The sequence below is a fragment of the Hypanus sabinus genome, chromosome 26 (assembly GCF_030144855.1).
Source record: "Hypanus sabinus isolate sHypSab1 chromosome 26, sHypSab1.hap1, whole genome shotgun sequence".
Taxonomy (NCBI): Eukaryota; Metazoa; Chordata; class Chondrichthyes; order Myliobatiformes; family Dasyatidae; genus Hypanus; species Hypanus sabinus.
Window position 1 is genome coordinate 16,205,536 of NC_082731.1, and position 27,628 is coordinate 16,233,163.

General features: G+C 51.9%; 1 protein-coding gene across 2 annotated transcripts; it reads left to right on the forward strand.

Moving 5' to 3' along the window:
* The first annotated feature begins 7,275 nt into the window (after positions 1 to 7,275).
* Positions 7,276 to 12,854, forward strand: LOC132381602 (zinc finger protein 585A-like). Of its 2 annotated transcripts, none has more exons than XM_059951106.1 (2): positions 7,276 to 7,321; positions 10,405 to 12,854. In XM_059951106.1, the coding sequence occupies exon 2, from the start codon at positions 10,890 to 10,892 to the stop codon at positions 12,345 to 12,347; it is 1,458 nt and encodes a 485-aa protein (XP_059807089.1). In that variant the 5' UTR covers positions 7,276 to 7,321; positions 10,405 to 10,889; the 3' UTR covers positions 12,348 to 12,854. The 2 variants fall into 2 exon arrangements, with proteins under 2 accessions (XP_059807089.1, XP_059807090.1); XM_059951107.1 differs by lacking the exon at positions 7,276 to 7,321 and adding an exon at positions 7,338 to 7,706.
* The last annotated feature ends 14,774 nt before the right edge of the window (positions 12,855 to 27,628 follow it).

Here is a 27,628-nt window from a genome sequence, read left to right on the forward strand (position 1 = left end):
ACAAGGCAAGACGGGGCTCCAGGCGGGGCGAGTCAAGGCTCCAGGCGAGGCGAGGTTCCAGGCGAGGCGAGACAAGGCAAGGCGAGGTTCCAGGCTAGGCGAGACAAGGCAAGACGAGGCTCCAGGCGGGGCGAATCAAGGCTCCAGGCGGGGCGAGACTAGGCTCCAGGCGGGGCGAGACAAGGCTCCAGGCGGGGCGAGTCAAGGCTCCAGGCGGGGCGAGACAAGTGTCCAGGCGGGGCGAGTCAAGGCTCCAGGCGGGGCGAATCAAGGCTCCAGGCGGGGCGAGACAAGGCTCCAGGCGGGGCGAGACAAGGCTCCAGGCGGGGCGAGTCAAGGCTCCAGGCGGGGCGAGACAAGGGTCCAGGCGGGGCGAGTAAAGGTTCCAGGCGGGGCGAGACCAGGCTCCAGGCGGGGCGAGACCAGGCTCCAGGCGGGGCGAGTCAAGGCTCCAGGCGGGGCGAGACAAGTGTCCAGGCGGGGCGAGTCAAGGCTCCAGGCGGGGCGAATCAAGGCTCCAGGCGGGGCGAGACAAGGCTCCAGGCGGGGCGAGAGAAGGCTCCAGGCGGGGCGAGACAAGGCTCCAGGCGTGGCGAGTCAAGGCTCCAGGCGGGGCGAGTAAAGGTTCCAGGCGGGGCGAGACCAGGCTCCAGGCGGGGCGAGACCAGGCTCCAGGCGGGGCGAGTCAAGGCTCCAGGCGGGGCGAGACCAGGCTCCAGGCGGGGCGAGTCAAGGCTCCAGGCGGGGCGAGTCAAGGCTCCAGGCGGGGCGAGACAAGGCTCCAGGCGGGGCGTGACAAGGCTCCAGGCGGGGCGTGACAAGGCTCCAGGCGGGGAGAGTCAAGGCTCCAGGCGGGGCGAGACAAGGCTCCAGGCGGGGCGAGTCAAGGCTCCAGGCGCAGCGAGACAGGGCTCCAGGCGGGGCGAGACAAGGCTCCAGGCGGGGCGAGTCAAGGCTCCAGGCGAGGCGAGGTTCCAGGCGAGGCGACACAAGGCAAGGCGAGGTTCCAGGCGAGGCGAGACAAGGCAAGACGAGGCTCCAGGCTGGGCGAATCAAGGCTCCAGGCGAGGCGAGGTTCCAGGCGAGGCGAGAGAAGGCAAGGCGAGGTTCCAGGCGAGGCGAGACAAGGCAAGACGAAGCTCCAGGCGGGGCGAATCAAGGCTCCAGGCGGGGCGAATCAAGGCTCCAGACGGGGATAATCAGGGCTCCAGGCGGGGCGAATCAAGGCTCCAGGCGGGGCGAATCAAGGCTCCAGACGGGGATAATCAGGGCTCCAGGCGGGGCGAATCAAGGCTCCAGGCGGGGATAATCAAGGCTACAGGCGGGGCCAGACAAGGCTCAAGGCGGGGCGAATCAAGGCTCCAGGCGGGGCGAATCAAGGCTCCAGGCGGGGCGAGTCAAGGCTCCAGGCGGGGCGAGACAAGGCTCCAGGTGGGGCGAGACAAGGCTCCAGGCGGGGCGAGACAAGGCTGCAGGCGGGGCGAGACAAGGCTCCAGGCGGGGCGTGACAAGGCTCCAGGCGGGGCGTGACAAGGCTCCAGGCGGGGAGAGTCAAGGCTCCAGGCGGGGCGAGACAAGGCTCCAGGCGGGGCGAGTCAAGGCTCCAGGCGGGGCGAGACAAGGCTCCAGGCGGGGCGAGACAAGGCTCCAGGCGGGGCGAGTCAAGGCTCCAGGCGAGGCGAGGTTCCAGGCGAGGCGACACAAGGCAAGGCGAGGTTCCAGGCGAGGCGAGACAAGGCAAGACGAGGCTCCAGGCTGGGCGAATCAAGGCTCCAGGCGAGGCGAGGTTCCAGGCGAGGCGAGAGAAGGCAAGGCGAGGTTCCAGGCGAGGCGAGACAAGGCAAGACGAAGCTCCAGGCGGGGCGAATCAAGGCTCCAGGCGGGGCGAATCAAGGCTCCAGACGGGGATAATCAGGGCTCCAGGCGGGGCGAATCAAGGCTCCAGGCGGGGCGAATCAAGGCTCCAGACGGGGATAATCAGGGCTCCAGGCGGGGCGAATCAAGGCTCCAGGCGGGGATAATCAAGGCTCCAGGCGGGGCCAGACAAGGCTCAAGGCGGGGCGAATCAAGGCTCCAGGCGGGGCGAATCAAGGCTCCAGGCGGGGCGAGTCAAGGCTCCAGGCGGGGCGAGACAAGGCTCCAGGTGGGGCGAGACAAGGCTCAAGGCGGGGCGAGACAAGGCTGCAGGCGGGGCGAGTCAAGGCTCCAGGCGGGGCGAGACAAGGCTCCAGGCGGGGCGAGACAAGGCTCCAGGCGGGGCGAGACAAGGCTCCAGGCGGGGCGAGAGAAGACTCCAGGCGGGGCGAGTCAAGGCTCCAGGCGGGGCTAGTCTAGGTTCCAGGCGGGGCGAGACCAGGCTCCAGGCGGGGCGAGTCAAAGCTCCAGGCGGGGCGAGACAAGGCTCCAGGCGGGGCGAGACAAGGCTCCAGGCGGGGCGAGTCAAGGCTCCAGGCGGGGCGAGTCAAGGCTCCAGGCGGGGCGAGACAAGGCTCCAGGCGGGGCGAGACAAGGCTCCAGGCGGGGCGAGTCAAGGCTCCAGGCGGGGCGAGACAAGGCTCCAGGCGGGGCGTGACAAGGCTCCAGGCAGGGAGAGTCAAGTCTCCAGGCGGGGCGAGACAAGGCTCCAGGCGGGGCGAGTCAAGGCTCCAGACGGGGCGAGACAAGGCTCCAGGCGGGGCGAGACAAGGCTCCAGGCGGGGCGAGTCAAGGCTCCAGGCGAGGCGAGGTTCCAGGCGAGGCGAGACAAGGCAAGGCGAGGTTCCAGGCGAGGCGAGACAAGGCAAGACGAGGCTCCAGGCGGGGCGAATCAAGGCTCCAGGCGAGGCGAGGTTCCAGGCGAGGGGAGACAAGGCAAGGCGAGGTTCCAGGCGAGGCGAGACAAGGCAAGACGAGGCTCCAGGCGGGGCGAATCAAGGCTCCAGGCGGGGCGAGAGAAGGCTCCAGGCGGGGCGAGACAAGGCTCCAGGCGGGGCGAGTCAAGGCTCCAGGCGGGGCGAGTCAAGGCTCCAGGCGGGGCGAGACAAGGCTCCAGGCGGGGCGAGAGAAGGCTCCAGGCGGGGCGAGACAAGACTCCAGGCGGGGCGAGTCAAGGCTCCAGGCGGGGCGAGACAAGGCTCCAGGCGGGGCGAGACAAGGCTCCAGGCGGGGCGAGTCAAGGCTCCAGGCGGGGCGAGTAAAGGTTCCAGGCGGGGCGAGACCAGGCTCCAGGCGGGGCGAGTCAAGGCTCCAGGCGGGGCGAGACCAGGTTCCAGGCGGGGCGAGTCAAGGCTCCAGGCGGGGCGAGTCAAGGCTCCAGGCGGGGCGAGACAAGGCTCCAGGCGTGGCGTGACAAGGCTCCAGGCGGGGCGTGACAAGGCTCCCGGCGGGGAGAGTCAAGGCTCCAGGCGGGGCGAGACAAGGCTCCAGGCGGGGCGAGTCAAGGCTCCAGGCGGGGCGAGACAAGGCTCCAGGCGGGGCTAGACAAGGCTTCAGGTGGGGCGAGTCAAGGCTCCAGGCGAGGCGAGGTTCCAGGCGAGGCGACACAAGGCAAGGCGAGGTTCCAGGCGAGGCGAGACAAGGCAAGACGAGGCTCCAGGCGGGGCGAATCAAGGCTCCAGGCGAGGCGAGGTTCCAGGCGAGGCGAGACAAGGCAAGGCGAGGTTCCAGGCGAGGCGAGACAAGGCAAGACGAGGCTCCAGGCAGGGCGAATCAAGGCTCCAGGCGGGGCGAGTCAAGGCTCCAGGCGAGGTAAGGCTCCAGGCGAGGCGAGACAAGGCAAGGCGAGGTTCCAGGCGAGGCAAGACGAGGCTCCAGGAGGAAGTCGAAGGGACACAGACAGGGGGTTTGTAGAGGAACAATCCAGCAGCCAGAGGCTGAATCCTAAAGCTATTTATGAGACCTGCCCAAACGAGAATCAGCTGCCTCAACTGAAACTGGGGGAAACCGGAAAACCTGGCATAAGGAACATGGACCGGACCGTGAACCGGAATACGGATTTCATGGACCGGACCATGACAAACCGATTCAACCTTGGTCCATAACTCAGTTTCTCAAGTCCCGGCAACATCCTTGTAAACCTTCTCTGCACTCTTGCAACCTGATTAATATCCTTCCTGTAATTAGGTAACCAAAACTGCACACAATACTCCAAATTCGGTCTCACCAATGTCTTATACAACCTCACCATGATCAAGGTTCCTTATTCTTATTCACTTTGCCTTTAATCCTGACGGGAACATACAGACTCTGCACTCTCAAAATTTCTCCTCTGAAGGCCTCCCACTTACCAATCACATCCTTGCCAGAGAACAACCTGTCCCAAAACCTGCTTTTTAGATCCTTTCTCATTTCTTCAAATTTGGCCTTTTTCCAGTTCAGAACCTCAACCTGAGGACCAGATCTATCTTTATCCAGGATCAAGTTGAAACTGATGGTGTTATGATAACTGGGATCAAAGTGTTACCCTACACACACATCTGTCACCTGTCCTAACTCGTTTCCTAATAGAAGATCTAATATTGCATCCTCTCTAGTTAGTACCTTTACATATTGATTTAGAAAATTTTCCTGAACACATTTTACAAACTCTAACCCGTATAGACCTTTAACAGTATGGGAGTCCCAATCAACATGTGGAAAATTAAAATCCCCTACTATCACAACTTCATGTTTCCTGCAGTTGTCTGCTATCTCTCCGCAGATTTTCTCCTCTCATTCTCGCTGACTATTGGGTGGTCTATAATACAACCCCGTTAATGTGGTCTTACCTTTCCTGTTTCTCAGCTCCACCCATATGGCCTCGGTAGACAAGCACTCTCCCCCTGCCTGAGCACTGCTGTAACATTTTCCCTGACTAGCAATGCCACCCCCCCCCCCCACCCTTCACCCCTCTGCCTCTATCACATCTGAAACATCGGAACCCTGGAACATTAAACTGCCAGTCTTGCCCCTCCTGTAGTCATCTTTCACTAATGGCCACACTGTCAGAATTCCACGTGTCAAACTACGCCCTCAGCTCATCTGCCTGCCCCACAATACTCCTTACATTGAAAGATACACACCTTGGAAGATTATCACCACCACCGACAAACCTTCTATTTGTGACTTTGCATGAACTTTTAACATCATTTATTTTCACCCCTGCTCCACTATCTGCTCTGTCATATTGGTTCCCAACCCCCTGAAAATCTAGTTTAAACCCTCCTCAATAACACTAACAAACCTCCCTGCACTGATATTGGTACCCCTGTAGTTAGGTGTAACCCGTCTCTCGTGTACAGGTCCCACCTGCCCCAGAAGAGGTCCCAATGATCCTGAAATCTGAAAACTTGCCCCCTACACCAGTTCCTCAGCCACCTATTCATCCACCAGAGCATCCTATACTTACCCTCACTGGCACGTGGCACAGGTAGCAATCCGGAGATGACCACCCTCGGGGTCCTGCTTTTTAACTTCCTACCAAGCTCTCTGTACTCACTCTTCGAGACCTCCTCACTCTTTCTTCCCTCCCGCTTCAGAATGCTGTGCATGCGATCAGAGACATCCCTGACCCTGGCACCAGGAGGTGACAAACCACCCGGAAGTCTCCGTCACGACCACAGAACCTCCTGTCTGTACCCCTGACTATCGAGTCCCCTATCACTACCTTCCCCCTCCTTTCTGCACTGCAGAACCAGACTCAGTGCCAGAGATCTGACTGCGGCAGCTTGTCCCCCCAACGGTATCCAAATCGGTATACTTGTTGTTGAGGGGAATGGCCACAGGGGAGCCCTGCTCTGCCTGCCCTTTCCCCTTCCCTCGCCTGACAGTAACCCAATTCCCTGTGCACTGCTCCTTTGGCGTAACTGACTCCCTGTAGCAACTTTCTATAAACTCCTCATTCTCCCGAATGATCCGGAGGTCATCCAGCTCCTGCTCCAGTTCCCTAACGCGGTCTGTTAGGAGCTGCAGCTGGATGCACTTCCTGCAGTTGTCATTGTCAGGGACACCGGAGATCTCCCTGACTTCCCACATCCTGCAAGAGGAGCATTCCAACATCCTGCCTGGCATCCTCTCTACTCTAAACGAACCAAACAAAGCTTACTGAAAGCTACCCTCGCCTCTGCCTGCGATGCAATTTCCCGCCAGTGTGAGGTCACATGGTGTAATTTTCCCGTCATGTGATGGCCTGTTCCAACAGGTATAAAAGGGGAAAGCCTTGCTGTGACGCAGGTCAGTTCGTCGTTTAATTCGTCAGTTACTCTGTTATGCTGTTATTCGTCTCATGACGCAGTTTTGTTTTAAAGTGGAGTTTTACTTTCTGTCCTACGTTTCAAAGGTTATTGCCGGCAGTTTCGCCAAACACTGCCAGTTTTGGCTTCTACCTTTGCAGTCCAGTTGGATAGTGAAGAATTTATCGAAGAACAAAAAATCCAAAGGATCAAGGAAAGTTGGTGTTGTCGACGGTAATACAGGAGCAATCTTATTAAGGTTAAATTGGTCGTTTGTTTACTTTTCATTTGTTGTTGAGCTGAGTTTAAATAAATGTTTAATTTGTTTATAAAAACCTGTCTCAATTCTATATTCATTGTTGCCATATCGTAACAAAGGTTTGTTGCAATAAAGTCTGAGAGTATATAATAAAGTCTGAGAGTTTGGTGGGACAGGGTCAAAATCCAAAGAGGAGCCAGCACTGAGAAGGACTTCGAGGATCCAGAAATTGGTGGTGGGAATGTCTAGGGAGAGAATCAGACCAGGAGGACATGGCTACAAATGTCCGGTCAGCAACATTTGGTACGTGATTGACTAAACACAAAACGCTGGATGAATTGAGCAAGTCAGGCAGTAGCTATGGAGAGAATAAGCAGCTGACACTTCAGGCTGGGATCTTCACCATGCTGGTGACTGGTGAAGAGTTCGGCCTGAAGCCTTGACTCTTCATTCCCCAGCGTACATGCAGCCTGACCTGCTGAGTTCCTCCAGCAATTTGTGTATGATGATGTATATTTCCAGCAACGACAGACTGTCTTTTTGATTTACATCTGTATTTGTAAGCGGGTTAGACTTTGACTTTTGACACACGGAATGTTTGTTGATATTGAATATATTGTTTGTGTGAGCATGCTGCACTACAGTAGCTGCGGAGTATTGCGCATAAAAACATTGATTGGTTTTGGAGTATCGGGTAGAGGGAAACCGGCGCTTGCCGGGTCTTTGAATGGTACCTTGCCTACCCAGATATCCCCGCGCGTCAGAATACGCCCGGCGTGACCCAGCGGTCAAACGCGCAGGCGTAAAGATTTCCTGTTTTCCGTACATCGCGCATGCGTCCTGTGGACAGAGGGGTCTGGATGGTCGGCGGCAGGTAGGAGCTGGTTTCCGGGTGGGGGCGTCTTATATCATCGGGCCCGCAACCCCGAATGAGGGAGAATTGCTGCGAGCTGTGGACACACCGCGGCCCCGCACCTCGGGACAGTTTTGCCCCTTCCTCCACCCCGGGCCCCGGGGAATTTGGGGCTGATGAGCGAAGGTGCTGGGGCCATTTCTATGACGCATGCGCACTGCGGGGACCGTGACCCCCGGGCATCTGGTCCTGATGTTCTCCGGGGAAAGTGACCGACACGGGGGACACTTCCAGCGCTTCCCCCGCCGGTGGCGGAGGGGATGGGAGCGGATGCATCCCTCAGACTCGGAACAAAACTGGAGTTCCGGGTTAATGGCAGCTGAAGTCCGTTTCAGTCACTGAAGATGTGAGTTAGCGCTGCAGAGTGAACAGAGAGAATCGTTACGCCAGCTTTAGTTCTTTAGAAAATCACCTTCGTTCTACCACCTGTTGTTCTGGAACTTTTTACCCTTAAGAACACAAAACCATTAGACATAGGCCACTCGGCTCTGAAAATCCATCATGGTTAATAGATTATCGCCCTCAACCCGAATGATTCTCGTGACCCTCCTCTGGGCACTCTCCAAGACCAGCACATCTTTTCCTAGACAAGGGTCCCAGAACTGCTCACAATACTCCGGGTGCTCTGACCAAAGCCTTATAAAGGCACTAAATTTTATATTTTCGATTTTATATGACAGTACTCTCAAAATGGATGTTAGTTTTACATTTGTCTTCCTCAGCAAATTAACTTTTTGGGAATCCTCCACGAGGATTCTCAATTCCCTTTGTAACTTGGAGTTTTTAAAAATTTTCTCCCAGTTTTAGAAAATGGTACAGGCCTTTATTCCTTCTACAAAGTGGCGAACATTACACTTCCCGACAATACAGTCGGCCCTCCTTATCCACGGATTCCACATGTGCGAATTCACCCAACCGCGAATCGCGAAAACACGGAAGTGCTCTTCCAGCACTTGTTGTTCGAGCATGTGCAGACTTTTTTTTCTTGTCGTTATTCCCTAAACAATGCAGTATAACAACCATTTTACATCGCATTTACATTGTGTTAGGTATTATAAGTAGTCTAGAGATGATTTAAAGTACACGGGAGGATGTACATGGGTTATCGTGGATCGGGTTCGAAAAAAATCGGAAGTTCTCTTACTAAGTTAAGTCGTAACAGATACATCCGGTATTATTCAACGTCAGTTAGTCAAACGTTTGCCTTAGTATATAGTATATATTTTACCTTTCTATTCATATAAAACACTTAAGAACGTATGTTTCAGCGCCGGCTTGGGAACGGAAGTTCTTGGGATTGGGGACAGACCGCTCCCGAGTGCGCTCTCCACCGTGCCGGGTTGATGTGGAGGATCAAAACCCCAAAACCCAGTAATTAAACCACTGTGTTGCTTAGTAATAATTGTAGCTTTCATCGGGGCATCTCATCTCACTTTATCCTTTAAAATTGTTCCGATCATTGACCGACTGTAGCCTCACGCTTTTCCAATGACCGATGGCGTTTCACCTCTTTCCGATCGCTTTATTATTTCCACCTTATTTTCAATCGTGATCGTGATTATTTTCATGAATAGAAACACTGCGGATTCAGAGCTCCACCACCGGGTCCTAATGTCCACCGCACTGAGACAAGTTAAATAAGGTCTGGGGTTCCGCTGGGTCCTAATGTCGAACGCATTGAGACAGGTTAAATAAGGTCTGGGGTTCCGCTGGGTCCTAATGTCCACCGCATTGAGACAGGTTAAATAAGGTCTGGGGTTCCGATGGGTCCTAATGTCCACCACATTGAGACAGGTTAAATAAGGTCTGGGGTTCCGATGGGTCCTAATGTCCACCGCACTGAGACAGGTCGAATAAGGTCTGGGGTTCCGAATGGTCCTAATGTCCACCGCATTGAGACAGGTTAAATAAGGTCTGGGGTTCCGATGGGTCCTAATGTCCACCGCATTGAGACAGGTTAAATAAGGTCTGGGGTTCCAATGGGTCCTAATGTCCACCGCACTGAGACAGGTCGAATAAGGTCCGGGGTTCCACCGGGTCCTAAGGTCCACCGCACTGAGCCAGGTTAAATAAGGTCTGGGGTTCCACTGGGTCCTAAGGTCCACTGGATTGAGAAAGGTTGAATAAGGGACTTGAGCATCTGCGAATTTTGGTATCCGTGAGCGGTCCAGGAACCAATCCCCCACGGATAAGGAGGGTCGATTATGTATTCATTCCATCTGCCACTTCTTTGTCCAAAGTCTTTCTGCAGACTCTTTGCTATCTGAATACTACTGACCCCCTCTCCACCTACCTTTGCATTGGCTGCAAATGTGGCAAAGCCATCAGTTCCTTCATCCACATCATTGACAAATAACGTGAAGAGAAGCAATCCCAAGACCGACCCCAGCAGAACACCACTTGTCACTGACAGCCAACCAGAAATGGCTCTCTGTGTTCCCACTCTTTGCCTCCTGCCAATCAGCCGATCTTCCATCCATGTCAGTCCCCGTGAAAACTCCTTTTTCACCGTTCCCCACTCTGGCTACATAGTGACATCAAACACCTTTATCCTGGGTGACCAGTGACTGGTAGCTTTCACATCACAAAAGTGCCACATCTGAGTGAGACAGACCAATGCCCTCCCCTTCACATTCATTGGCTGTGACACCGATGAGTCACCACTGTCAGTCACCAGAATGGTAGGAGATCAGAATACTTAGAAAGCCCCCAGGTTCAGCCATGTAATGTGATGAGCTCTTTATGGCTCAGTGGACACGCACAGAACTAGAAATAATTTCAATGGAGAGAGCAAATCTGAGCCAAGTATCAGATTGGTGACGGGCAGAAATGGCCCATTCTGATACGGACAATCAAACTGTCAGAGAATTTGATGGTCGGTCTGGCCTCCTGGTCCGTGCCCAGTCAGAAGACGAGTTGTTCGTCCAACTTGTGTTGAACCTCACTGTGACAGTGTGATGTCAGATCTCTCCACAGACACTGAAATTATCTCATCTCAAACGCTGTCCTTCACCCACTGATGTCTTCTGTAAATCTTTTTACAGGTTGGAGATGGCAAAGGATTTGTGTACGGGAATCTCAAACACAACACGTCAATTCTGCTGTGCTTGACCAGACATTTAAGGAGTGAGCAGACATTTTCTTTGCAACACCAAAACTTCCATTGTCGATCCTTGAAGATGAAAAAGTATCTCATCGCAGATGAAAACATGATTTATCTTTAAGTGAAGTTTTCTGTTTAAATTCAGTCAAAACCACTGGAACCGGGGTGCTGAGAACACACCAGCATTTGTTCCCCAGAGATCAGTTCTTCATCTGCATTGATTGTTCGAGGAATTCAATACGTCTCTCATCTGACTTGGTGACCCTCCCCCCGGAGAATTGAGAGCAGGGAGATATCATTTGTCAGCTCTCAGTGGGAGAAGGGATTCAGTCACTCAGCCCACCCACCGACACACCAGGGAGTACACAGTGTGGAGAGGCTATTCACCTGCTCTGAGTGTGGGAGGGATATAATTCATCCTGGGCAATGAGACACCAGCGAGTTCACACTGGGGAGAGACCGTACATTTGCTCTGAATGTGGGAAGGGATTCACCCGGTCATCCTACCTTCAGACACACAAGTTAGTTCACACTGGGGAGAGACCATACGTTTGCTCTGAATGTGGGATGGGATTCACCCGGTCATCCTACCTTCAGACACACAAGTTAGTTCACACTGGGGAGAGACCATACATTTGCTCTGAATGTGGGAAACGATTTCCCCACCCATCTCACCTACAGGCACACCAGCGAGTTCACACTGGGGAGAGGCCGTTCATCTGTTCTGATTGTGGGAAGGGATTCACTCAATCATCCCACCTACAGACACATCAGCGAGTTCACACCGGGGAGAGGCCGTTCACCTGCTCTGATTGTGGAAAGGGATTCAGTCAGTCATGTGATCTGCTGACACACCAGCGGGTTCACACTGGGGAGAGGCCGTTCACCTGCTCAGACTGTGGCAAGGGATTCACTCAGTCATCTCAACTGAAGGTACATCAGCGAGTTCACACTGGGGAGAGGCCATTCACCTGCTCTGAATGTGGGAAGGCATTTACTCAATTATCTCAACTGAAGATTCATCAGTGTGTTCATACTGGGGAGTGGCCGTTCACCTGCTCAGATTGCGGGAAGGGATTCACTCAGTCATCTCAACTGAAGATACATCAGCAAGTTCACTCTGGGGAGAGGCAGTTCACCTGCTCAGAGTGTGAGAAGACGTTTACCCACCCATCTCACCTGCAGAGACACCAGCGAATTCACACTGGGGAAAGGCCATTTATCTGTTCCGTTTGTGGGAAGAGATTTACTCAGTCAGCAGATCTGCTGACACACCAGAGAGTTCACACTGGGGAGAAGCCGTATATCTGCTCTGATTGTGGGAAGGGATTCACTCGGTCATCTGATTTACTGGCACACCAGCGAGTTCACACTGGGGAGAGACCGTTCACCTGCTCTGACTGTGGGAAGGGATTCACTCAGTCATCTCAACTGAAGATACATCAGCGAGTTCACAATGGGGAGAGACCGTTCACCTGCTCAGACTGTGGGAAGGCATTTACCCATCCATCTCACCTGCAGAGACACCAGCGAGTTCACACTGGGGAGAGGCCGTTCACCTGCTCAGACTGTGGGAAGGGATTCATTCGGTCAACAAACCTGTTGGCACACCAGAGAGTTCACACTGGGGAGAGGCCGTATGTCTGCTCAGACTGTGGGAAGGGATTCACTCAGTTATCCCACCTGAAGAGACACCAGCAAGTTCACACTGGGGAGAGACCGTTCACCTGTTCCATTTGTGGGAAGAGATTTACTCAGTCATCAGATCTGTTGACACATCAGAGAGTTCACACTGGGGAGCGGCCGTTCACCTGCTCAGAGTGTGGGAAGGGGTTCACTCGGTCATCCCACCTACAGACACACCAGTCAGTTCATTTTCTCTGAATGTGGGAAGGGATTCACTCGGTTGTCCCACCTACAGACACACCAGTCAGTTCATTTTCTCTGAATGTGGGAAGGGATTTACTCGGTTGTCCCACCTACAGGCACATCAGTCAGTTCACACCGGGGAGAGGCCGTTCACCTGCCAGACTGTGGGATGGGATTTACTCAGTCATCTCACCTGCAGATACAGCAGCAAGTTCACACTGGGGAGAGCCCGTTCATCTGCACTGAATGTGGGAAGGGATTCACTCAGTTGTCCCACCTTGTGAAACACCGGTGAGTTCAAACTGGAGAAAGTGTTTCAGTGAGCAGGATGCTGGATGATTAACCATCGTGATTGCTGAATTCAGAGGCGATCAAAGATGACTGTGTCAGACTGTAATGATTGCTGCTTCTCATCCCACCCAGATCTGGTCACTGGGCGAGGGAGCAGTTTCTTCAGCGATTGTTCACCGTTACTGGAGTTTAACATTGTGATTCTGAGAAATAAATCAGTTCTATTTTAAACTCTGTCTCAGTGAATCTACACCACACCCAGTGCACAGTAGGGGGTCAACTCACCCCAACTGGGCTCTGCGCTTGATTCTGTTCCACGACTGTCCTTCTAAATCCATTCCTGACGTCCACCTCTCGCTTTCCCTCTGGTGAGATAGTCACCAGTTTGTGGGCAAAGAGCTGTCCCTTGAACTTTCTGCAGACCGATGAGACGAGCTCTCAGCAGTTACGTCTGACATGTTCTTTGTCCCTCAAATCTCTGGGCCGAGAGAGAACGACATTGGTTATTCCCTGCTCCTTAAAACATTATGGGTCACTTTCACTGGTTCCGCAGGCCGGCGTCTCCCACAGCTGGTTGTTTCAATTTGCCACAGTTCTCTGAAGTCTGAAGCACGACTGGGAACTATTAGCTGGATGTTTAATGCAGCCGGATCAGCACATCTCAGGTGCAAGAACACATCAGTTCTGTGGTGAACGTTAGTTCAGTAGCATCTGAATGTCTTCAATCTTTGAATGAGGTGGTGGAGATACTAGACAGCATCAGATCAGGGGTTCCAACCCTGAGGGCCACAGACCCCTCAGTTAATCATTAACCCCTTCAGTTAATGGCAAAACAGGCTGGGGACCCCTGATGTAAGTAGATAGCACACAAATTGTAGCAAGGAGATCCGGGACACGTGTTCAGTGCAGGGTGAACCAGCCTGGAGACACCTCACAAATTGCAGGAACAGCAGGCGAGGGGACAGCTTCTTTCTACAAGCCATTAGAGTTTTTTTTACATCCTTCATGTACGTGAGTAAAAATCCACGTTATATCTGTCTTCGGGTGCAGTGTGCAAGTTATAGTCATTTATAATAAATAGTATGTCCAACAGGACAGTCAATATAACATGGAAATACAATTCTATCAGCATGAATTAATCAGTCTGATGGCCTGGTGGAAGAAGCTGTCCCGGAGCCTGTTGGTCCTGGCTTTTATGCTGTGGTGCTGTTTCCCGGATGGTGGCAGCTGGAACAGTTTGTGGTTGGGGTGACTCGGGTCCCCAATGATCCTCCGGGCCCTTTTCATACACCTCTCTTTGTAAATGTCCTGAACAGTGGGAAGTTCACAGCTACAGATGCACTGGGCTGTCCGCACCATTCTCTGTGAGTCCTGCGATTGAGGGAGGTACAGGTCCCACACCAGGCAGTGACGTAGCCAGTCAGGATGGCCTCTATTGTGCCCCTGTAGAACATTCTTAGGATTTGGGTCCCATACCAAACTTCTTTAAGCGTCTGAGGTGAAAGAGACGCTGTTGTGCCTTTTTCACCCCACAGCTGGTATGTACAGAGCACGTGAGATCCTCAGTGATGTTTATGTTCACCCTCTCAACCCCAGATCCATTGATGTCAGTAGGGGTTAGCCTGTCTCCATTCCCCCTGTAGCCCACAAACAGCTCCTTTGATTTTGTGACATTGAGGTTGTTTTCTTGACACCGCTGTGTCAGGGTGATGACCTCTTCTCTGCGGGCTGCCTCATTTTTATCTGAGATAGGGCCAATCAGTGTGGAATTGTCAGCTAATTTAATTAGCAGATTGGAGCTGTGGGTGGTGACACAGTCATGGGTATACAGAGAGTAAAGGAGGGCACAGTTATTTAAGGTTTTGAAGGAGTAACCAGATATTTCCTTTGTAAAACCTGTATCAGTTGTTGATCCTTAGGGAAAAAATACACATCACATCCCAGCTTTGTGGTTGAAATGATACTTTTTGTCAGAGCCTACCAATAGAGATTAATCAAAATCATTTCAATGGATGGAGCAAAATGTTATCAGGGTATATTTGGCAGGGTAAAAGTCCTGGAGTTCATCTCAAAACTTTGCAATTAGCCAAGGAAAAGGGGGGATGGGGCCTACCTTCTCTGAGAGATTATTATTTTGCAGCACAGTTGAGAGCTGTGATATGTTGGTGTAACCCATCATATGACACTCAATGGAAAAACATTGAGGAGCGGGTACTTCCCATCCCCATACAAGCAATTTTGGCTGATAACAACCTGCAAAGGTACGTAAATACTATTGATAACCCATGGGTGAAATTGACTCTTAAAATATGGAAAATTATTATAAAAGAATATAAACTAGAGGGAGATATTGCAATTCTTAAATGGTGTGCATATGACTCGGATTTTACGCCAAATAAACTGGATGCTAGATTGAAGGACTGGACAGCTAAAGGAAAAGCAGTTCTTCAGAATACAATGAAAGAAAAAACACTGTTCAGTTTTGAAATGCCTGAAGAGAAACACTTATTAGAAAAACAAGACTTTTATCGGTATTTACAGATGTGACAATATGTTAATAGGACAGTTAAAAATGTAACCAAGGCAAGTACATGTTTGATAGAGCTATTTAGAAAAGCATATAATTCAGGTAATGGTAGTAGAATCATTTCAAGGGTGTATAAGGATTTGTCACATCTTAAAACACATTCAACTTCATACGTTAAAACAAAATTGGAGAAGGAAGGAGGGATAATTATATCTGAGGAAGAATGGACAATAATATGGAGGTATCAATGGAAGTGTACCAGTTCACAGAAATGGAGGCAGTTTGGATGGAAAAACTTGATAAGATACTTTATTACACCCCCTCAGAAATCACATTATGATAGCAACCTTCCTGTTTGCTGGCGAAATTGTGGAAATCAAAATGCAAATCATTATCATATTTTCTGGGAATGCCCCGTTATCAAAGACCATTGGAGTGGGATATGCAATGCCCTACAAGACATTTTTAAATGTGAAATACCCTTGGAGAGTAAGACCATATATTTTGGATATATACCTCAAGAATGGTTGAACAGAGATAAATATTTAATGAATATACTGTTGGTGGCTGGTAAAACCTCTTGCTAGGAAATGGTTATCACAGGAGAGCCCAACTTTAAACGCATGGATAGTAATTACAATGGACATTTACAAAATGGAGAAGGTAACAGCATCTGTTGATCATAAGTTGGAACAATTTGATTCATACTGGGAAAAATGGTTTAACTACTTAACACTTCATAGGCCTGATTTTATTCTCACAAATCAATGAATATGTTGTAAAAAAAGATCGCTACCTACTCGTAGTTTTCTCCTTTTGCCTGTTCTTTCTTTCCTCTCTTTTCTATAAGTGTCTACCTCAGATAAATATTATGTGGAGATTTGTGGCATATATGATTATATATGTACAGTATCTGAAATACATCTTATGGAAAGGTTTGTTTGATGATGAACTTCAATAAAAAATAAATTACAAAGAAAAGATACTTTTTGTTTTAACTTCTCATTGAAACCCGTGAATCCAGGGCCCTGAGAATCGATCAGCATGTCTTCGTGAGAGATCAGACGCCCGCTGCTTGAAGTGTGGAGGGTATGATTCGCTGCATCGTTTGACCTGGCAAGACAAGCAAGAGAAAAATAAGCTGTTCTGAGTGTGGGAAGGGATTCAGTCGTTCATGCAGCCTGCTGGCCCAGCAGTGAGTTCACACTGCGGAAAGGCTGTTTTATTGCCCTGTGTGTGGGATGGGACAAACAGTTTATCATTACAGGAATACAGCCAAACACAAAACACATTACCCACAGCACATAGTGCATATCGTTAGGATTTCAGGAAAAAAAAACACACATGCAGTTGTAAAGAATAAAAAGACAATACAGCCCAAGTCCCTGAGTAGCAGGAGCGGAGTTTGTCTTGGTCCGGCGAACACTAGAGGGCAGCACGGACGGGAGGGACCAGCCCCAGCAGAGGCCCCTGCTCTCTCTCCCGGGCTGTGTCTGAGGCGACCCCGAGGCCGAGGCCGAGGCCGAGGCCTAGTCCTCGCCACAACCGAGGGTTCATTCAACCTGAAGGCACATCAGTCAGTTCACATGCGGGAGAGACCTGCTCCGTGTGTGGGGAGAGAATCGCCCAGTTACCCCACCTTGTAAGGCAATACACCTGTCCTGTTCCAGCAAAGAGGGATTACCCCCCACCTGCAGAAACACCGGCAAATTCACACAGCGGAGGCAGTTTGAATAACCCATGTTGAATTTTTAACCATTAGTTTTACTGAATCCAGTTTCAGATTCGAAAGTGAATGTTGTCAGATTCTGCAGTTATCGCCGCTGTTCATCACACCTGAACCCTGGTCACTGGGCTCGGGAGGGGTTTTTTCCGATGACGTTAGCCTTTAATTGGACTGGAGTTTAATATTGTGAATTTGTCATGAATAAATCAGTTCTATTTCAATTCTTGTATTTCAGGGTCTTACTGCCTCTGCAGCACAGTGCACAGGGGAGAGGCCATTCTGGCCCTCTGCTCCCTGCCAGTGTTCCTGTCCCACCACCCTGTAGTGATGTTCTTCTCTCTCTCTCTCTCTTTCTCTCTCTCTCTCTCTCTCTGTTCTCTCTGCTTCCCCTTCAATCCATCCCTGCCGCTTCCCTCAGTCTGTCCCCGTAGTGATGTTCTTGTCTCTCTCTCTCTCTCTCTCTCTCTCTCTCTCTCTCTCTCTCTGTTCCCCTTCAATCCACCCCGCCGCTCCCCTCAGTCTGTCCCTGTCGTGACGGTCACCGCTCTGGGTGAAGTGACGTCACCGATCACCTGGTCTCCCACAACTTGCACTCGCTCTTCCTTCAAACTTTATTTACTTGTGAACCGGGACAACAGTCCGGCCCCCGTCACCGAACTGTTCTGAAACTTCAGCTCAGAGTTGTCAATTTTATATCGATATTGACCGATTGAAATCCGGTGCAGCTCCTAATCCCTTATTTGCACAACAGCACACAATAGTACATACAACAGGACAGTCAATATAGCATGGAAATACAATTGTATCAGCATGAATTAATCAGTCTGATGGCCTGGTGGAAGAAGCTGTCCCGGAGCCTGTTGGTCCTGGCTTTTATGCTGCGGTACTGTTTCTCAGAGGGTAGCAGCTGGAACAGTTTGTGATTGGGATGACTCCCAATGATCCTCCGGGCCCTTTTCACACACCTATCTTTGTAAATGTCCTGAACTGTGGGAAGTTCACAGCTACAGATGCACTGGGCTGTCCGCACCACTCTCTGTGAGTCCTGCGATTGAGGGAAGTTCAGTTCCCAAACCAGGCGGTAATGCAGCCGGTCAGAATGCTCTCAATTGTGCCCCTGGAGAAAGTCCTTTGGGGTCCCATGCCAAACTTCTGCAACCGTCTGAGGTGAAAGGGACACTGTTATGCCGTTTTCACCCCACAGCCGGTATGTACAGAGCACGTGAGATCCTCAGTGATGTCTATGCTGAGGAACTTGAAGCTGTTCACCCTCTCAGCCCCAGATCCATTGATGTCAGTCGGGGTTAGCCTGTCTCTATTCCCCCTGTAGCCCACAACCAGCTCCTTTGATTTTGTGACATTGAGGTTGTTTTCTTGACACCGCTGTGTCAGGGTGATGACCTCTTCTCTGTCGGCAATCGTGATACATTCTTGCAGGTGTTAACAACCAACAAAGCCACATGAAATTTACCCCTTTATTTGCATTCAATCTGGTTTAAAATAGCCTTAGTTTTGTTCGAGTGATCGACCGATGGGAACCGTGTGCTTCTCACTCCTTCATCTCCGTTACCGTGTTCTGGTCTGCTCGCGTCCCGGGTGCCCGTGCTGTACAAAGCGAGAATTCCTCACAAGCACCGCGCTCCGTTCCGCTGCTGCCTCACTTAACCCTCGCCATGCCGCAGCTGTCATAGCAACCGCCCTGATTTCCCTGCGTGGCTCCATTCACCATTCCGAAATCTGAGGGTGGAGGGGAATAAGAGGGGAAGTACTGGAGGGTGGGGTCGTTAATGATGGATTCTGACTTCTGGAGACGCCGCCTCTTTACAGCGACTCTCTGTCGCCTGCAGCCCGGAGACCGGAGTGGGGAAATGTTAGGGGCCGGAAACTAGAGCAAGATGATGAAAGGTTGGTGTGTCTGGAAGGGGTGGGGGTGGGGGTGAGGGGTGCGGTTGGGAGACGCTTTGTCACCAGGAGGGAACTGGAACCAGGTAGACAGACCAATGAATGAAACCGCAGGATCTGAGTGGAATGGAGTGAAACCTGTTCCACACCGAGACCCTGCCCCTCCTCCACTGTACCCCCACGCACCCCCCTCACTACTCAATGTCACCTTCACTTTCCAAACGCCTCCGATCCGCACCGTCTCTGTGAACCTCCCCATTCGCCTCAATTCTGGGTCATCCCTCTTCGGGCAACTATGGTTTACCCACCTCTGTCTGCCTCGCCCCAAACGCCATCCTCCCATCTGTCTTAGGGTCTGCACATTCGCCCGCCCTGCTCATCTCTGAGTCGCCCCCTCTTTCTCTCCCCCTCTCGTCTTTGAGTTTTCCCTCCATCTCTGATTCGCTCCCTTCACCGCCCGGCTTCCATTCCCCTTGTTCACACCCCTCTCCCTCCACTCCCCTTTTGGGTTTCTCACTGTTTATTTGCCCCCTCTTCTGCCTCAGTACCTTACCTCTCCCACCTCAGGGTGCCCCCGTACACTCTGGGTCAATCTCTTGAATCGCCCTCTTCTCCCTTCCTCCCATTCATCCAGTTCCTCCGCCTCTGGGTCAACACCACCCGCTCCATCCCTGGGTCGCCCTTATCTCCCCCCACTGTCTGTCTCACACCCCTCCTCCCTGCCCTTAATTCTCCCTTTATCCCCCATTTCCCCTACCTCTAGTTTATCTGCTTACCCCCAGGCTCTGGCTCACTCCTGTTTCCCCTCTCTCACAGACAATGTCCTACACTACCGCCATCTCTTGGTTGTCCCATTTACTCTCATCCACGTCTTTGTGATACGACATCCCCTCCCCCCTCACTATATCACTCCCCTTCCCCCTCCCCCGTCTGTAGTTTCCTATGTTCAGTCACATCCCCCCCCCTCCACACCATCTCTTGGTCACTCATTTCAACCCACCCCACGTCTCTGAGTCCCTCACATCCAACTTATCACACATTTGGGACACCCCCATCCTTCTCCAAAGATTGGGTGGCCCTCTTCCACCTCTCTGTTACCCCTTCAGTTCGTGGTTGCCCCCTAACCCCTTCCCCCTTGCTCCACAGCCTCACTCGTCTCCTGGAACATCCCCCACCCCGGGTCCCAACTCACCTCCCGTCCCTGGGTCACCCTGCTCCCCTCATCCTATCTCTGGCTCATCCAATCACTGGCATACACCTCTTCCCCCATCTCTGCGTCAGCACCTTACCCCGTTTCACCAGCCTCCGAGTCACCCACACTTCTTCCAATTGTCTGTCGCCCCTCCTCCCTCCCATCTCTTTGGTGACCCTTACTCCCTGCCAGTGGGTCATCTGCCTCCCCTGTCTCTCGGTGGCATTGTCTCCCCAGATCTCTGTGTCTCCATCCTCTATGACTGCGTCTCTTCCTTCTGGCCCCCTTTTACTCCAACACCTCCCCATCTCCATCCCTTGATCTGCCCCCTTGTACTCCTCGTTTTACCCCTTTCCCTCCCCCACCTTCCTCGCATCAATGAGGACGACCGCTTTCCCTATTCCTTCAACCACACTGTCCCTGGGTGAATCCCTCAACCTTCCCTTACCCCATCCTTCTGGGTCCCCCTCCCCGCATCTCTGGCTTGTCCATTATCATGTTGCCCTCCTCCCCTTCCTTGGGGTTTCTGGCTCGGCCTTTCCCCCCTCCCCATCTCCTGTTGCACCTTCTCATCATTCCCCCACCCCCTCCCAGTTTAGGTATTACCCCTTTCTCTGGGTCTTCCTCTTCCTCCTCCCTCCCATCTCTGCGTTGACACCCCTCACCTCATTCCATGTGCCTGCCCATCTCCGGGTCGCCCCCTTCTCTCCCGTTACTAGATCACTCTCCTAACCCCTCACTGTACCGAATATGATACTCCCCCCTCCCCTCCATCTCCGGGTCGCCCCCTTCTCTCCCGTTACTAGATCACTCTCCTAACCCCTCACTGTACCGAATATGATTGCCACTCCCCCCTCCCCTCCATCTCCGGGTCGCCCACCTCTCCCGTTACTAGATTACTCTCCTAACCCCTCACTGTACCGAATATGATACTCCCCCCTCCCCTCCATCTCCGGGTCGCCCCCTTCTCTCCCGTTACTAGATCACTCTCCTAACCCCTCACTGTACTGAATATAGTTGCCACTCCCCCCTCCACTCCATCTCCGGGTCGCCCCTTTCTCTCTCAGTCACCGTCCCTTTCACTCCTCCCCCGCCTGACTACCTCCCCTGACTACACTCACATTTACCCCTCTCCCCCCTCTCTGGGTCACCACCTTCCGTTTGCCTGCTCCCTCCCGTTCAAGTCCTCTCCCTTCATCCCCCACTCCCCTGTCACTATGTCTCCCTCAACCCTCCTCTCTTTACCACCACCCCTCCGTCTCAGTGTCACCCCTTCTATCCATGTCCCACCCGGATTGGTCGACCCTCTCTCTTTGGTTCACCCCTCCCGCCATCCATCTCCGGCTCATCCCCTTGCACCCTGGACCCCTCCCCACCTGACCCCGCTCCCGTCTCTAGGTCACCACTTCACCCTGTCTCCGGGTTACCCCTCGCCCCGAGCCTCTCAGACCATCCCTGAGACACTCCCTTCCCACCGACCCACCCTCTCTGAGCTGCCGCCATTCGTCCTATGTCATCACTTCCCTGGGTCGTACCGCCACCCCCACTGCCCATTCTTTACCCCTCCTGCCAACTCTGGGGTTCCCAACCCTTATCTGAGTCAACCCTTTTCTCTCTTTCTCCTGATTATCACCATATCTGGTTTGCCCCCTTACACCCCTCCCACCCCACCCTACACCTTCCTCTGCCTCGGGATCGTCCTCCATGTTTCTGGATTGCTCCCTTCTCCAACCACGCCCCACTTCCCTCCTCCCCGTCAGTCCACAATCCCCTGATCGTTGTTCATCCCTTACGCCCTCCCTGCTAACCCTTTCACCCGACTGGTATTGCCCACTCTCCCCCCGGGTCACCCCTTCACGCCCCGACCCGCTTTTGGTTTCCCCCTTTCCATTCCTCCCCTAACCTCCATCCACTCACTCATCTGTGTGATGCCCTGTTCCCTTTTTTTTACCCCATCTCTGAGTTGCCCCGTACCCTAGCACCACTTCTCCCGTCCCTGGGTCACTCTCTTACCCCTCAGCCCCACGTCTCTGGGTCGTCACTCGTTCCCGTCTCCCTGTCTTTATGTCCTCACTCCCTCTTCATCCACCCTACCTGTCTCTGCCTATCCACATTCCCCCTCAGCTCTGGATCTCTGGGTCGGCCCTCCACCCTCAGTCCCGGTCTCCAAGCCCACCTCCCTGCCCCGAGTCCAGTACCCCACACTCCCTGTCTCCGCAGTCTGTTGGCCACTTCCTTCCGCCCCCCCCCCCCACCACAACCTCAAACCTACCTGGGGGTCACCCCTTCCCCCCTAAGGTCCCACAGATTCCAAAACAAGTTTTATCATTAGGCTCCTGAACCCAGAGAAGATATCTTCACTCACCCTGCGCTGGACTGATCCCGCAAACTCGCGACTGTCTTTCTGGGACTTTACAACTCATGTTATCAATATTGTTTATTTATTATTGTTTGGTTTTTCTTTCTGTATTTGCGCAATTTGTTGTCTTTGGCACACGGGTTGTTTGTCTGTCCTTGTTATATGCAGTTTTTTCTCATATGCTGTTGTGTTTCTTTGTACTTACTGTGAATGCCCGCAAGTGAATGAATCTCTGGGCGATATCCTATGACATTCTGTACACGGACCCTGATAGTAAAACTTACATTAAACTCTAACCTCAACCCCTGTTTCTGTGTTGCCCCTCTCCAGGTAGACCCCCTTCCTCCCTTCCCACAGCCCTCCTCACCGTGTCTTTGTCACCCCATCCCACTTGCTCTTCTCCAAATCGGCTTATTTCCCCCAACGTCCCCCCGTTTCTGGGTCAGCTCTTGCTCCTCAGCCCCATATCTCTTTTGCCCCTTCCGGCTACTGCCGCCTCTGCAACGTCCCTCCCCCCACTGGCTTTGCCCCTTCCCAACCTTTCTGGGTTACCCCCCCCCCAATCCATCTTTGGGTTTCCCTTTCCATTGCTCCTGTCTCTTGATTGTCCCCTATTCCCCCCCCATCGCCATCTTTGGGACGCCCCTTCCCCCTCCTCGCTTAAACCCACCACTTCCTTTGCCAATGGGTCGCTACCTTATCGCTCCCCTATCTCTGCAATATCTCATTCCCCATCCACCCTCCCTCCATACCTTCTTTGCATCACCGTCTCCTTCCCTCATTCATGCAGGTCTGGGATCCCCCATTCCCCCTGTCTGTCCCTCTGTCTCTTCCTCCTAACTTGTTCAATGTCACCCCCTCGCCCCCGTCTCTGGGTTACTCCACCCTCCACCCTCTGACTATCACAGTCTTGCACCCTCTCCTCTGGTCTCTCCCTTGCCTACTTAGCCCTGCCTCTCCACCCTCAGTCCCGATTCTGGGTTCCCCTCACGCCTGTGTCCTGGATGCCCCTTTCCCCCCTCCACCTCTTGGCCCACTTACCATCCTTCACACCTACCTGTGGGTTGCCATTTCCCTCTCACCCCCTCTTTGGGTCACTCCCTTTCCATCTCCCACCTTCACTCGGTCCTACCCTCCCCCCCACCCACACTTACCACATCTCCGTCATCTCTTCTCCATTCCCCCACTCTCTAAGTTGCACTCCCATTACCCCACCCCTCCCCACTCAGTCCTGTTTACCTGTCCCTCCTGGGTTTCCCCTTTGCCTCCACAGCTCTGCAGTAGTGTGTCGCCCTCCACCCTCAGCACCCACCTCTGGCCCGCCCCGTCTAAAGGAAGCCCCGTTCCTGACTCAGCTTGGCCTCTTGAACGCCCATTCGGCCCCCTGTCTCTGTACGAATTGCCCTCATCCCACCACAACACCAGGTTACCCTTCCCCCAGCCTCCCCTGTGTCGACCCCCCCCCCCGTGGCGATATGACGTGTAAGAACATGATCGGAGAGAGTTCAGAGCATGCGCAGGAATGATAGAAAGATCGAGAAACATGGTATTGGAAAGACATTGTGGTTGTTGTTAAATAGAAGTTCCACATCTTCCAGAAGATGTTTCTTTACTGGTAACCCAGGGTAAGTATGAATATAAAGAACACAACATGGTTTCAGAAGTCTGTCTGGAAGAATAATACGTTTCCTCACACGGGTCAATCGAAAACAATTTTCTGAAAAAAGAGTTCGAACTGTTTTGACGTTTGCTAACAGTTTTGCAAGTGGAAGGTTTGCATCCTCTGTTGACTCTTCGATTGTCAGGGAACGTAGCTGAGACCTGGAGAAAACTTAAGCAACGCTTTGAATTGTACGAAGAGCAGGTACGCAGAGAGCTGGTGAAACTGTTGATCAAGATGTTACTGAGTTGAGTCACCGGAGTAAAACATGCGAGTTTGGAGAATTGACTGATTCTCTCATTAAAGACAGGATTGCTTGATAAAGGTCTGAGAGGAAGACTGTTAAGGGAACAAGACTTAGACTTGGAAAAAGGTCTGATGCTCTGCTAAGCTTCGGGAACCGTAACGTCACAGGCTGAAGAACTTTTCACCGAGAGCTGCGACGTGGACGCTGTGAGGAAGTGCGAACATAATAAAACGACAGCAAAACCGACAGACGTCATGGGCGGCAGCACCGGCCAAAACCGTGTCCAGCGTATGGGAAAATATGCATGGCATTCATGCCCCCAGTTTACCCCGTTCGCCTAGGGTGAACCGCCGTCGGCCCGCCAATAGTGCAATACTTCGGTGTGAATATGGTGCAATACCCCCCCCCAGCACACAAATATCAGACAATACACCAAAGACGAGTCAATAATATCATTATTTCTTTGTGACGGGTTAGTAGAAACAGATAACCTAAAAGCGCCAAATCAGTAACATCATATTTTATTACGTTGGTGCTCACGCCTCCGGTTCCATCCACAATGACCTTCCGAGCCTTCAGCCGCCGTCCGATCCGCCGACGTCCAGTATCCGTCGCTCTGGAACCGCCGTCCGCTCCTCACACGTCCGTCCTCCCCACTCGCCTCCCGAAAAAGACCGCAAACTCCCACTCAGCTCACACATACAAGATAGCATAACAATTCTCCATTGGTTAGTTCCCCCCTCGCTGCAACTATAACCCAAACACTCCAGCTACAGAGACCCATTACAGCATACAGAGAAGCCATTTTGTTAGCCTGAACAGCTAACACTACAGTTAATGGTACTGAGAGCCCTACATGTGCAACGACTGCGTTAAGAGTAATCATTTTTCACGCTGCTGCAGAAGTAGAAAGAGAATAAAGCAAGTAAATGCAGTGCTTGAAAATGAACCTGACGAGTTTTATATAGATGTGCTTTGTGAAAACAAACGAAGTAGGAATGACTGGACTATTCCATTGCAAGTGAACCAAAACAATATTCTGTTTCAACTGGATACTGGAGCACAAGAAAATGTTCTTGCAGAATCTGAGTTGAATGCATTAAAGCCAAGACCAAAGTTACATCAGACAAATATAAAAGTGACTGGGTATTCAGGTGCAGACATTCCAGTTAAAGGAATATGTGTGGCGAAAGTGTCACACAAAAATATTGTGCACACACTGTCATTTGTGTTGGTGCCAAAGGATGTACCGTCAATACTGGGTTTATCTGCCTGTGAGAGACTGAATTTGGTGAAAAGAGAGTAATAGTCCTGGACAGTGACACAGAGTCAGAATACAGTGACTTGATGAAAGAGTATGAGGACTTGTTCAAAGGGCTTGGTTGTCTTCCAGGAGAGCACACGATTAAAATTGACAACACAGTGGCACCCGTAGTACATTCACGTAGAAAAGTGCCTTTTGCATTACGTCATCAACTGAAATCAGAGCTTGACAGAATGGAATGGCTGGGAGTCATAAAAAAATTGATGAACCGACTGAATGGGTCAATAAGAAAAATGAAAAACTGAGGATTTGCTTAGATCCCAGAGACTTCAATTGAGCCATTAAAAGAGAGCATTTCAAATTGCCGACTCGTGAAGAAATTATGTCACAGTTTGCTAATGCAAAGTACTTTAGTAAATTAGATGCATCCTTTGGATTCTGGCAACTTAAACCAGATGAACTTAGTTCAAAGTTGTGTACTTTCAACGCTCCTTTTGTCAGATACTGTTTTCATCGGATTCCGATTGGAATTGCATCAGCTCCTGAAGAGTACCATAAAACCATTCACATGTTATATGAGCACATTGAGGGCATAGGTGCTACCACGGACGATATTATTGTTTGGGGATCATCTAAACGAGAGCACGACGCCAGACTCAGACAAGTCTTTGAAGCAACATGCAAAGCAAACCTCAAGTTGAATAAAGGCAAACATCAGCTCGGAGTGACTGAACTTACCTTTGTGGGTGATATCATCAGCACTGAGGGTGTGCGTCCTGACCTATTGACGGTTTCTGCTATTGAGTACATTGTCGTTTGAAAAAAAAATACTGGTGAAAAGAGCATTCAATAAACATCAGGTTTAACAAATTTGCAATTTGATGGTTATCAGTCAGATTTTTGACATTTTTCTGCTGGCGGCCATCTTGTTTTTGACGTCAAGTACGGAGACTTTCCCGTGTGCCAAAATTGGCCAACTTTTGATAGCCTGTTCTCCACATTGAATAGTACAATAAATAATCATAAAACATTTTTTGGCAAATTCTTTTAGGGTTAGGTAGTATATTGACCGCCTATGAAGAGAATCCGTGGATGCTCGAAGTCCAGAGCAACACATACAGAAAGCTGGATGAGCTCAGCAGATTAGGCAGCATCTGTGGCAGTTCATGAACAGTGGATGTTTCGGCCCAAGACCCTTAATCAGAACTGGAAATGACGGGGGAAGAAACCAGAATAAGAAGGTGGGAGGGGGAGTGTCATGATCCGGTCCGTAAAATCCGCATACCTGTTCACGTTCCGGTCCACGTTCCTTATTCCAGGTTTTCCGGGTTTCCCCAGTTTCCGTTTAGACAGCTGATTCTCGTTTGGGGTGACTTCATAAATAGCTTCAGCCTCTGGATGCTGATTTGTTCCTGTCCAAACCCCTGTCTGTATCACTTCCCTTCACCTTCCTGCCTCTGCCTGGAGCCTTGCCTCATCTCACCTTGTCTCTGCCTGGAGCCTTGCCTCGCCCTATTTGGAACTGTCTGTCTGTGTCCTCGCCTCCGCTAGGTAGGTCTGGCTGTTTTGCCGCTACCTGGCATTGGGTTCTGACTCGTCATGTTCAGCGTTCTGTGAGATGAGTCCCGGCCCTACGTCCCTTATCCAAGGAGTGGTCCCTGCTCGGTGTTCCACGTTCCTGTTTCTGCCTCGACCAAGGCTCTGTGTTCTCGTCATGTCCATGTGCCTCGCCCAGCAGAGGAGTTCCTTACCCAACCCGGTGCTGGGATTCCCTTGTCCTGTCCATGAGTCTCACATCCAAGGTCCTTGTTCTGTCCAAGCCACGGCTTTGTGTTCTCATTCTGTCCATGTGCCTCGCTCAGCCCAGGAGTACCTTGCCCAGCCTGGTGCTGGGGTTCTCTTGTCCTGTCCATGAGTCCCACGTCCAGTCCTGTTGCCTCTCCTCATCCTGTAGCCACGGCATGTCCTCACCTGGTTCTGGAGTCCGAGCCCCAGTCGAGACCCAGGTTCTGTGTCCTTGTCCAGTCCCTGTCTCGGAGCCCAAGCCCAGGCTCCTAGTTCCCAGTTCCATGTCCTGGTTCCACTATCCTAGTCAAGTCCTAGCCCAGGCCCGGAATCCTTGTCTCGT

Excerpts from the sequence above, each read along its gene's own strand:
- LOC132381602 (XM_059951106.1), top strand. The coding sequence starts at position 10,890 with ATGAGACACCAGCGAGTTCACACTGGGGAGAGACCGTACATTTGCTCT.